We start from the raw sequence: 13,216 nt of genomic DNA, 5'->3' as shown, positions 1-13,216 counted from the left end.
ATTCCAGCAATCATCTCGCACATAATTCTCTCCGCGGGATTCTAACCCATGCAGGGTAGGCTAATCAGAGGCGCGGTGGCGAACTAACGCTTAGCAGAATGCTCCACACCGCCAACACCACGACACTTTAACGCTGCAATTTGAAATGCGGTACATTAGCTTATACAAGACGACCGCAATTCTTCCTGAATTTCATTGAGACATAGTCTCGCAATGAAGTCCACGTGTGTATGATGAAAAAATATCTTTCAGTGGAAGACTGAAGTTCTGGCAGCGCCAAATCCTTGATGTATCTTTTCCATGGCATGCAATACAAACAAAAGATAGTTGAATGTTTTTACTGTATAGTTTGCTCACAATTGTGAAAAATACATTTTTGCTTTGTGTATAAACATCTAAATTATTAAAATATAATTAACTGCTCCTGCGCTGAATATATATAATTTATACTTGATGCATAATTTATGAAATAATAACATAATATCTTTCAGTGCAAATATTTTAAATAAATAAGCAAAAATACCAGTGCGGTTTTATCAAATTAGACCACACATAAGTCATCTCTTGATGATATAAAGTTGCTAGTCTTTGTCATTAAAGTCACATAATCTGGATTACATAGCACTATAATTGTGCAAAACCTGGATATAAATTGATCTCTTCTTTCTCCAATCTTACTGCTGCAGAATTACCGTATGTGGGACAATTGCAGCAACAATACATGAAAGACAGGAAGGAGGGATGTCCAGAACTGAACAATTCTTTACACCTAATATATTCAGAATGAAATTTTTTGATGGTTTATTTCAAATGTAATCGAGGCCATGTTTAGAACAAAAATGTGCCCGAATCTTATTCAATATCAACTATGGTTATCACATGCCCAAAATGACAAAATACTTTTAAGTCTAATATAATTCAATCGAACAATTTAAAAAAAAATTTCAACAAATTAAAAGACATGAATACCGCATAGGACATCAATCGTCAAGATTATTGAGGAGTGTTGATACAAATTGACTAGGACAGTAATACAAACAAAAGTATGTCATGGATGAAATGAAACGAATAATAGATAGGGCGAGGTTCCAATTTAAAAGCATAGCAATAAGGCATCGATTGACAATTACTATTCAACGCCACTCCTTTATAAACCATCCTTTAGAAAGAGTGAGCCTCAATGTTGCAATACATTAACGGGGCATAATTGAATGGTACAATAAAACATGTTTTTGAATTGGGCGTCAACTGGAGGATCTGACTCATACAGGAAGTATCAAAGTTCATAAGAATTTTAAGTAGATAAAGACCATTGTTCAACCTACTGCTTGTAAAGCAATAAGGACAAAGAGCCCTCAGCATCTAAAGCAAAATACAGTTGCACTTCAAAGGGCAAATACAGAAAAAATGCATTAGCGGACAACTTTCAAAAGCATATATCCAATGCCTGAATTTAATTCAATTTTTTTCTCAATTTAATAAACTATATAGCCAACTAATTTTTAGAAAACATTAATTAACTAGTTCATTTAGTATAATGCGTAATAATAAACAAACTGCCAAAAATGGTTTAAAATACAGTACAATGACCACAATGCATTGACTAAAATTACTGGAGCTGGGTTTTGTTTATCAATTTTGCCTAATTGTAGCATTTAATACATAAAGGTGATATATACGGTAGACTTAATTCCCAAATATTATCATGATAGCTCGAATACGGTCGGTCGACAAAAACGTCATAGAAACAAAAGCTTATCATCTCTATTAGTAAAGCCAGTAACGGTTATATTGTTAAATATTAACATTTCTTTCCCATGGATACTTCCATACTTATTTAATACCGAGTTATAAATGTGTCCTAAAAGTTCAGCAAACAAGCACTAAGAGTGTTTTTGAGTGAGATGGTAAAATATTAATCCACATTAGTAGACACCACAAACTTACTGGTATGAAGGACTCAGCTTGAACTACGAAACCTTTACCTAGGACCTGATGAAGTTGATTGGAAATTTTCAAACTTATAGACAAGTTACAAATTCCAAAATTATTCTGAAATATAACAGATGGTTGCAACAAGACATACTTATATTAAAAAGCATTGATGTATGATGAGTAATTTGTATCTTATTTATTCTGCCTTTTTTTATTAAGAACACTGCTTATGATTTATCCATTGCTTGATAAACTAATAAAATATGAAATTCAAAAACTGCATCTGTGACATAGTACAAGATAAAAAAATATAAATTTGCTACAATGACAAGTACGATTAATTAATAAAACTGTAAGAGTAACATTAGAAATGAATGAAGTGGTAAATTTGAAGTAGAAAACAAATATAGTAAGAAGGCAAATCACGATTAATCTACATAATAGGCTCGAACTAAGCATTTCAGTTATAAATTGTATAGTTTAAGAGAAAATAGACCATGCTGAAATGAACTTTATTAGGAGTTAGATGTGTTATTATCGTTAACATTCTAATAAATGAAGTGCAAATGTATATTAGTCAAATTTGTTTCCGATTATGGAAAAATCAAGTTAACTGAGAATTAAAAACATATCTTCATTCGCCATTTTAATTCATAATATAAAAATAGTGTGTTCCTGAGTCCTGACAGCATGGGTGGAAACAATTAAACGATAACACAATGAAACACAAAATAGTACATTAGAATTGTGAATTTGAAGAAATGAAAATAAACAAAACCCTTTTCCTAATCTTGGTTATATGTTGGCGAAAGAAAATAAGAATAGAATTCTATACTAAAACATGTAGATTAAAATTTGTTGATATCATATTAGCAGAGCTGTTGAGTCCAAAGTTTGGAATGTTGTCGTTGGAATCAGAGTCATATTTTTAAATTCTCCGGTATTGGGAGTATAAGACAAAATTTTCAATTCTCCCGAGCCAAAATTTCAGACGTTTATTGGTGATATTCGTAGTGAAATTTTCTAAAAGAATTCAAAAAAATAAGCTTTCTTGACAGTCTATTGAAGAAGGCTTACATATGCCAAAGTTTTTATCACCAAAATTTTATTTCCTCAAGAATTTGGAGCTGGGTCTGAGTTAAATTTTTATCTCAACTAAGAGTCAATGATCAATTGCAGTGTTGAAGTGCATTATAATGCCATATCTATTGCTTATTTTCTTTGGTACAAAATTCACTATTTTATTTATTAGAAGATAAAGAATAAAACAATTTGAACTTTGATTTATTATTGGTATCGGAATTTGAAGTTACAGATGTGTGTGATGTGAGGCTATCTGAGGATGGAGAGGGGGTGATTGGGGTTCGATGTTCTAATTTCACCTCCATGTTGATAATAAGTTTATTAACATGGGATGAATGTTCTGGATGAAGTTTATCTATATCGTGAGATAAACAACGAAGGCCAGGAAGAAACGCGCTTTGTAGTAAACCATCTGATATGAAGCAGCAAGAAATATTGGTAAAAGCCTCCATTAATGCTAAAGAAATATCGGAACGTTTAGTCGCATTTGATTCTTGATTGTTTTTAGCCGCCATAGCAGCTAAGTGTGGAAGTACAAATTCATCTCGAAATCTGGGATCAGCTTTCGGAGTTACTGCAGCCATTGTTTTCACCATTTGTACATTCATTGCATGATTCGATGTTGGAGATTCACTCCCCTCTTGATGAGAAGGTGCAATAAATGATGTAAATTGTGATATAACTCTATCAATAATCTCATTTTCAATGTGAGAACATTCGAGAAGTGCTCCAAAAGCAGGAACAGTTGCAATTCTTACATTTTCACTATTGTCTTTTGAAAGTGTCAATAAAGCAGGTAGAACCCTTGTCATAAGAAGTTTCGTGCTGACATTTTCTGTAGCCATTGTTGCAAGAAGACCGCCAGAAGCTGCTCTGATATAATTTGAAGGGTGAGTGATACCGTTCCATAGAACATCCAATAAAACGTCATGGAATTTTGTATCTTTCTTTCTAATCTCAACAAAAGCAATTTCAATACTTGTTAAAGGTGCATGACAGGTTGCCAAGGTAGTTAAAGTATCATTAAGAAAGGTAGATAGCTTCTCAAACTTTGATGATTCGTCACATGGTAATAAAATACTACTTGCATAAACGGGAACTGCCGCTGATGTGAGTGCTGTGTTTCCAGATAAAATTTCCCGACTTATATCGTCTGCTTTAACAATAAATAAATCTGAAAATTTATCTTTTAGTTTTGAGTTCGTAAATTCAGTTCCAAACAAGTTAACAATACCTAATACGAAGGTTGACAATGTAGAAACAGAGTCCTGGCTTTCTGGACCAACACGCCGGACTATCTCAACTAAACGTGGTAAAAACTGGTACAGACACCAAGATAGAGAATCCCAATTATTTAAGTCGGCACTGGATACACACGTACTAAAATCGTTTACCAGCGATTTATTTTCATCAGAATGACTAAGCAATACTTTCAGTTCTTTTTCACCATTCTCCGCAATACCATTTTCAATCGTTGTTTTTGTTTGATTCCGATATTGCTCAGGCATTGAAAGTAAAATATCCGCAAATAAATGTGGTAAAAGTGTGTACAAATTCTCCATATGAAAAGTAAAAGCAGATGAGTCAAAATCTACTCTCTTATCATCTTGGTGACCACTCACGGTTGACTCAACATTAGACAACATATGATCAATCAAATGAGTGCACAATTTCTTGTTTTGTCTTGCCCAGCATGCAAATGAAGGTAGAAAATATGTTCTTGTTGTCAATTGCACAGATGTATTGGAATCTTTCAATAAAGAGCAGAGTAACTTGAAAACTTGATTATATTTATCTTCATCATTGAGAAGAGCAGTGAGAACCGACAGAGAATGAACAATTGCTTGTCGTATTTCTACTTCGCTTTCTTCTTGTTCCATTTGTAGCAAAATAGACAAGAGGAGTGAACTTCGCATTTCCTTTGTTAAATAAGGAGAAATTGTTCCACAAGCCTCTGCGACTAAATGCCTACGTTCTGTATACTTGTGCCCAATCTGCTCCCAAAATTGAGGTAACAGATCTTCTTCTGTCCTCATCGGACCAACAAGTTCTGCATATGCAACACATCCACACAAGATCATCTGCCTTTGAGACTTTTCTGGTTTTTTAATTAAATTAAATAGATGATGCAACAGTGAATTTCTTTCATTTGCATTGGGGTGCATAGATGCTGTTGATAATAAAAGAGGGATAAGTTGGTCGCGCTTTTGTAAAAGTACAGTTGGAACAATTTTTGGCAAACAACTTGATAATGTGGACACTAATTCATCTGTGCTGGCAGCAATCTGTGACACCTCATTAAAAAGCCAATAATCATTGGCGATGTCATCTTTCCAGAAACAAAAAAGTTTTTCCCAAAGCTGCACTGGCATTCGTTCGGGCGGAGGTATGTGGTCAATCCTATTTTCTGAATTTTGATTTTTAAAAATACCAATCTGTTCATTGTCAAATTCCTCATCTAGTTGCATGTTCAAAGTATTCGTAGATTCGGTTTTTGATATAATACTGAGGGATGTATCCTTCGACGGCTTTCTACTTAACGGTGGACTTGAAGCTTTCATGTTTTCTTCAATATAGCCTGACACATCACAGACTTTTTTCGGTGTCGAACTATCGACACTGTCTTGATAAACAGACGCATCCTTTCTCAGTTGTGTTATAATAGCAGTTAATTCAAAATTTTCTTTTTCTAATTGTTCACATTTAGATTGCAAAGACTTCAAACAATTTTCATTACTAAAAATATCACCCTCAGTTCCAACAGCCATATCTCTATGATTGTTCCGTGGCATACGATGTGACGAATATTCTTGAAATAATTTTGATAAGTTTGGTGGTTTTGCCATGTTTAAACCAACATCATCCCAATCTTCAAAATCCTGATCTTCATTTTCATCTGCAAGTGTTATTGACGTCAATTTATAATCATTCTGTAAAAGATATTCATTCACTAAATAGTTAAGAGCACGTTTAAAAAGAGGGTTACAGTCGACAGATTCATCTTCTTGCTTACAATCGGGATGCTTTGAATCTGAATCAATACCATTTTGATGTTTCCCATCTGAATTCAAAAAAGACTCTTCATCCAAGGCCCCAGTAAGACTCATTCTCAAACTGTTAATGGTTTCTTTGGCTTTACGCAACTCAAATTCAAGTACAGCTACACGATCATCCTGTTGAGCCCCATCATCAGAATAATGAGTTAGATCGAGAGAATCGAAAGTGCTGATACTTCCAGTACGATAAAGAGAATTACTCGAATAGTCTCGACTATTGTTTACGTGCTGTTCGAAATTACCCGGATTAGAGAAATAGTTTCTCAGCCTTGAAAGCTCTTTTCCAGACTCCATTAGTTCCATGTGAAGCTCCAAAGCCGTAAGTACATATTGTTTACGAAGCAAATATTCTGCAATAGAGTCCACATTGACTTTTGATGATCTCTCAGGAGACTCAAAGTGATTACTCGATTCTTCGAGATTGATATCCTCCTGTTCAATATGTGAGGCATCCTCGATAAACTCCTCTGTAAATGGGTTTGTATAATCCGACATCATGTAGATTAGTGTGTTATTAGCGTATTCATTTAAACATTGTTCATTATCACAGCATACTGTTATCCAGTAATTCCTAAATTCTGTTTGAGTATGACAATAAATGAAAATAATTAGTCGGGTCTGGTATAGTTTAGTACCACATGCACTTCTAGTTTGCCTGGCTCAACAATTTTTGCATATGTCAATCCTAACCCTCACCTGACTACGTCACCCAAAAATTACATCATTTCGATGTCACAGTGGCGTAATAATGCTCACCAAAGTATGCGAATGGTCGTCCAAAACGCGCAGACGAGCACCCGAAATCGAGCAAGCTATCTCTCTCGTTTTCTCGTCACAACGATCACGATAGGAGAGAGAACGCCGGCTTTAGCGAGTTCGTTATCAGCGGCGCAGATGTCATTTTGGGCGATCGTAATTATACTTTGGCAAGACCTATGACGCGATGGCGACGTCGTAGTGACGTAATTTTTGGATGGCATAGTCAGGTGGGGGTTAGGAATAACATATGCAAAATTCGTTATGCTACACCCACTGGAAGTACCTGTGGTACTAAACCCAATTAGTCTAGCTATTTTAAGCATGCAAAAGCCGAAAGACAGCACAGTGACTTGATATAGCCCTTCAAACCACACGAATTGTCATTCAGTACGCGCAGACGAGAACCCGGAATTGAACAGCTATTTTTCTCGTCGATGGAACCATCTTCTCTCTCGTTTTGCATTGTAGTTGCTGCTGGTAAATCATTGATATATAGGCTATATACAGTATTGAAAATAGAAGCGGTATCAGTGGGTTCTATTGAGTTTCATTCATACCAAATTGCTTTTTTACAAATGGTATCACAGTAGATAATTATCTGTATCGTAATCTTGCTAACTTATGTCAGTACCGTATGAGATGTGCAAGATTGGATATATTTAACCATCGTGAACCCATTGATTTTGCTTATTGGTGTGCTCATATTGTGTCATGTTGGATTATTTGAAGATGTTGAAGATTACTGATATAAACTTGTGATTATTCCCTACCACTGTTTCCCATCAAATTGTTTAAAATTTCACGGACGCTAATACTGTAATAAATAATGAAAGAAAAATGTTTCCTTCTCTTCCGCGCTCTATACAGTAAGTACCGTAGTAAGACCCCTTCAATCTAGCTCTATCACACCCGTCATAAGATAGGAAGGATAGGATAGGATTTACCAGTGGCGGCGCGTGGTCATTTTGACAACCGGGGCAAGCTACTGCGGGACCAAGTCACCCCCATCTAGGAGGACAGGATGAGCGCTGTAAGTTCTCCCATCATTTTATGAGTATAAAAACCATTCCATCGGTAACAACCAATCGGCAAAAGCGACAATTTTTAACGATAAGAAAGTGTCTTTAAAACCGGTCCAAGTCAAGGGATTAATAAATATAGACATAGTTTATTTTGAAACCCCTTTCAAAAGAAAAGTCAATATTTACCCAGATAAATACAATGACATATTAACAGAAACTTCGAGAAAGCAGACAAAACCTAAAACGAGAATATCGGTCGGAGACCGAAGACTTATCGATCTTAGATCGGTAATTAGTTAATAACTTGCTAATTATACGACCTAATTAACCCAAAATCTATAGGCTTCTGGTCCGAGGTAAGATGCATGCACATGCAAAATTTGGAGCAGATTCAACCACGCGTTCGTGAGATATCGCGTTCATCTAACAGACACACAGACATACATACATACAGACAAATACCTATCAATATACTTACCGATCTTAAGATCGATAAGTAATAAGTTTTAAAAAGTTACTATGAAGAAAGGAAAGCTAATGCAAAGATAAGGACATGCGTCGCTCACTCATAGATATATATGCTGCTAGACTTCTACTGCTTGACGATATATGCAACACGCCGCGGTTTCTTGGAAGCAAAATGCTCAATAACGCGCTGATTAAAGTCATGCATCCCAGAAATAACGTCTCCGTGAATGGATAAAACAGCCAAGGAATTTAATCTATCTTGCTTCATTGTGTTTCTGAGATACGTTTTAATACGCTTCAGCGTGCTGAATGTTCGCTCTGCGTCGGCGGAAGAAATAGGCGTCGTCAAAATGATGTCCAGAAATTTTGCAGACGCCGCAAAGGTAGTTACTAGACTAGAGTGTTATCTATGAGGAAGCCATAGCGCGAAGTTGATGTGATGTTCAAAAAAGTTTGATTGGTGTATATACATCGCAATTCATTTTCCAATTTACCCACGTTTATCATGGGGTAAATTTGGAGACAGTAGCCAACAAATGGATGGGAAATTGACGTGCAAATTTTGAAAAATTTTTGGGGTTCATCAAAGAGAACGCGGCAAGGTGTTCAGTGCGCAGACGATCGCCTATTTGATTCACCAGAATGTCACAGCATTCCTTTGCAGACAAAATCAAACGCTGCGTTGTTTGCCCGCGGCGTAAAGAAGCACTCCGTCTCCATGTGTCGTCGTATTTTATCGTTTCCCGGATACGAGATACAGCATCGCAGAAGTCTGAAATTCACGACTGCACAGACGTTCCATCCATTGGCCTTGACTGCAATGCGCCGTATAATACATCCACGTGATAGAATATTGTAGAGAAAAAAGCGAGAAAATATGAAAACTCACCATCTTCTAGCACAGGGGTTCTCAAACTTTTGGTGTTGAGGAGCCTTTGGAAAGGTTGACTATCATTCACGGAGCCCCAAAATAAACGTTAAAATTGTTACTTTCCGATTAATATTCCTGAGTTAAAGTTAAACATACTTTACTCAATTGAAATACTAAACCCTTTCAATAGGGTTAATACAAGTCATGAATAAATCTAAATTTCAAAGATAAATTGTATATATTAAGGCTGTAAATTAGGGGTCGAATCTTTTCTCCTCTTGACATTTTTGGAAGACTTAAAAGGCCTCTAATAACGTGCGCGATTGCATTTTGTTACAATCGCCGATTGTTTTTGTCAGCATGGCGTGTTTTTAAACCTCAAACATCTTTACGCCGGTGTTTATTCTCCCTAAATCAAAAATTTCCCTCGGCATATACATGTATTGTTCCACAATGACGACGATAAATGCTTTTTCGTTCTCGTGGGGAATTATGAGTTCAATGTGAAAAACATGTTACCATAATATAATCATCGGCGACGAAATACTACAAAATAATAGTTAATAAAGAGGTGAATCCGCATTTCAAATTTCTTGATTGAAAAGCGGCGTTCTAAAATATTAGAACTAAAATTAAAATGGAAGATAACACTATAAGTTTTGTTTCAGCAGACTCACATCAGAATAAAAACGCTTTAAGAGACATTGTAAATCACAAAATTTGGTGTTATGTTAGGTTTTCTTCGGTTATTCATCGTAGTGACTGCGAAATTGAAACACAGTCAATTAATTATGCGCACGATGTACCATTTTTCCATTCTGAAACTACCGACGGAGCCGCATGCACCAAAATAAATTTTGCCAAGACCTTGTGATTTTTCAAACGGCGATATCTTGCTTAAAAAGAATCTCGAGTGCAAAAGAACAAATCAAATTTAACAAATCCCAAGATCGCAAAAATAAGACTCCAATTTATTTATAGTTGGCAGTTTATCACGCAGTTTATGTTATTTTACAATAGTATTTTTTCATTTCAGTAATCCTAATAGTAGTCTCGAACGTGAGTAACGATGAGCACAATTAAATTATTGCGACAAGACACTTTAAATGGTCGCATCGGTCATGAATTGAATCTTTTACGCAACAGAAATCTCGTTATCCGTTTTTTTTAATCGCAAAGAATGTTGCGCGGAAATTTCCAATTCCATTTGTGAATCTCCTCCCTCTTAAAAATCCTGGCTGCGCTCCTGCTTATAAATAATGTCATTTTAATTCCGCCACTTTGCCATATTTCGAGGCTATATTGTTGTCAAATTTTATCAAAGCTGACATTGATTCTTTGAACAGTTACAAAATTAGCCAAGTCAGTATTCTGAAAAGTAATCGAATAGTTCGCGGAGCCCCTGGGTTTCTCTCGCGGAGCCCTGGGGCTCCGTACGGAGCACTTTGAGAACCTATGTTCTAGCAGACGCTTTAGACCTGCCTCCTCCCTCACAGAGCGTTCGTCCCAAACCGGAGAGCTCTGAATGCCATTGAAACACTCAATGAGCTCAGACCTAATTTCGGACACGCCCTGCACCACGCGTGATTGGAAGTTCCAACGTGTTGGTAGTTGGTGCACAAGCTGGGAGACGCCGGCTACATATCTGGCGAAGGAGGTCAGAGCGCTTCGGCGAAACGGAAAAAAAAATGAAGAAAACTCCGAAACATTTGCAAAAAATATACGGACGAGAGGGGTATCAAGACACATATTTATAATAACGAGGTTAAATTGGTGTGCATAACAATGTAAAAAATGCGCATGAGGAAAATCTTCTTTATAAACTTGAACACCATGTTTCGACCCACTCATGACTGCCGCGCCGTCATAAGTTTGAGCTATCAATTTTGACTTCGCGTTGTAAGGCTGTAACACTTCTTTCAGTACAGCCGATATCCCGCAAGCCGTGCGATCAACGATTGGTACAAAGCTGTGAAATCTCTCGGTAGGTTTACCATCTTCACAAACCGAAAAATCACAGCCAGTTGGGAAACGCACGTGATGTCAGTTGTCTCGTCAGACTGAATCGAAAGGAACTGGCAATTCTCAATTTCCAGAGCCAAATGTTGTAAATAAATTTTATACATTGAGTCGAGCAAATCATTTTGGATATCCTTAGATGTCCCTTTCGAAACAGTTGCGGCATCAAGATGATCTCTCAATACTGTATCTAGGGATGCGGTGTATTCCACCATATCCAAAAATACCCCTCTATTAGAAGAGCCAGCCCGTTCATCGTGCCCACGGAGGGACAGCTCGTGACAACCAATGAACTTCAAAACATCTATCAATCGACCGAGACGTTTTGGTTGTGCCGACGAATAGAAACCGCGCGTCCTTCATCCAACTGTGCTGCAATATTAACATTTCCGAATGTTCGGTATTTTACTGCATTGTCCAGATGCTCCATAGAAGATTGATGATCCCTGGCACGCTCGGAAAGATGTTTAAGATCTCTAAAACCAAATTTACACCAACGTGAGTCACGGGCGGTAGCAAAAGTTAGAAATAAAAACAAAAAAGTGCATTTTTGTCCTCGCTGTAACACAACCATTCGTGTTTTTTACGGTGACCGTTCATTTGAACCCATGCGTATATCCACGGGTTCAATCTATATGCGGGTGCTAAAACCCATGGGTTAGGGTTAGTATGGGTTGACTATCCGTGAAACAAAAAAAATTCCATAGATGCAATAGCATACAGGTATGGGTTCAAATGTACGTGGGTTCAAATGTAATGGAACCGTTTTTTATACCAAGTTTCTGCGCAGAATGTACGCCGACGCTTTCCTCCGTCATGGGATTGTTCCAGTGAACAATTTTTTGGTTGATAAGGCCCAAGACGTTGTACCTCTAATTTTTGTTCCAGCGGCAGCTGCGAAAACGGAGTGCGAAGTAGTGCATCAACCTTATTCATTATGAGGTCTGAGGCTAAGAAATGCGAAGCCGGAAAGAAGTGAGGAGCTCAAAAGGAATGTGGAATATCGAAAGCAAATGGACTAAAGGTCTCTTACTGATTCAAATAGCGAAACAAGCGACAAAAACGAAGGCGAGGAAACTATCAACTCTTCAAGCAACCAACGAACGAGAAGGAATGCGTGAATATGTCAACACGTTGTTGTAAGAAACGTCGGCATTGTGTCGTCATAATTTCGGGGCTAGCCCCGATGATTTAGTAAAAGAAACAGAAAACAAACGAGACAAACGCGGCGAGTGGAAGATAAAAGAGAGAATACGATATACAATGAGCAACCGGGGCAAAATCGGCGTTGCCCCGTCAACGTTCGGCGAAGGCTTTGCGAGCGAAAAATGAACCATGTCGGGAGAATATGGCTAGTGTAGACAGTCTGTGCAACCGATATTGATGTTTTTTTTTGAATATTTTTTATTATACCGAAAAAACAACCGGGGCATTGCCCCGGTTGGCGCTATTGACGCGCCGCCACTGGGATTTACATATTTATCTCGGGGGAGAGGAAAGCCGATAAGACAGCTTATCCACATGGCGAATCACGGCCTCTCGTCCGGTTACCATTCCAAGTCGGGTATGGGATTAGTTTTACTGTATTGTTTGTTTTCGGAAGCATGGACTTGGTGGTGGAGGAAGCCGTAACCGACCAGCGGTCACGTGAACCACCCAACGACGGCGAGGAGTCCAGCAATTCTCTCGCACATAACCATCCCTGCATGGGATTCGAACCTGCGAACCCATGCAGAGTAGTTAGAGGTGCGGTGGCGAGCGTATTCCTAACGCTTAGCCCGTTGAGCCACACCGCCGCGCCAGAAGCTGGTAAGCTGTCATAAGAAGTTGTTAGCTAAAGCTTTCAGCTGAACCTGGTTTTAAATAAATTGCCTTTGAATTGATCCAGTTAAATGGCGATGCTTCTTCAATGTAGTGAAATTTGGAAGTGAAATTTTGTATTTCAGCGGGATGGCTAAAACCGAATACCGGTACCGACCAAGGTTACGGTACTCTAGCCCAGT

The 13,216-nt window shown here is 37.6% G+C and overlaps 1 protein-coding gene across 1 annotated transcript; it reads right to left on the bottom strand.

Annotated features, from left to right (window-relative positions):
- Positions 1 to 322: 322 nt before the first annotated feature.
- LOC120337414 (RAB11-binding protein RELCH homolog) lies at positions 323 to 6,628 on the bottom strand. The gene has a single exon (XM_039405178.2). The coding sequence runs from the start codon at positions 6,570 to 6,572 to the stop codon at positions 3,177 to 3,179; it is 3,396 nt and encodes a 1,131-aa protein (XP_039261112.2). The 5' UTR covers positions 6,573 to 6,628; the 3' UTR covers positions 323 to 3,176.
- Positions 6,629 to 13,216: the final 6,588 nt, after the last annotated feature.

This window comes from Styela clava, chromosome 10, assembly GCF_964204865.1.
Source record: "Styela clava chromosome 10, kaStyClav1.hap1.2, whole genome shotgun sequence".
Lineage (NCBI taxonomy): Eukaryota > Metazoa > Chordata > Ascidiacea > Stolidobranchia > Styelidae > Styela > Styela clava.
The sequence above is the reverse complement of the archived record's forward strand: the minus strand, read 5'-3'. Positions and strand labels throughout refer to the sequence as shown.

Excerpts from the sequence above, each read along its gene's own strand:
- LOC120337414 (XM_039405178.2), bottom strand. The coding sequence starts at position 6,572 with ATGATGTCGGATTATACAAACCCATTTACAGAGGAGTTTATCGAGGAT.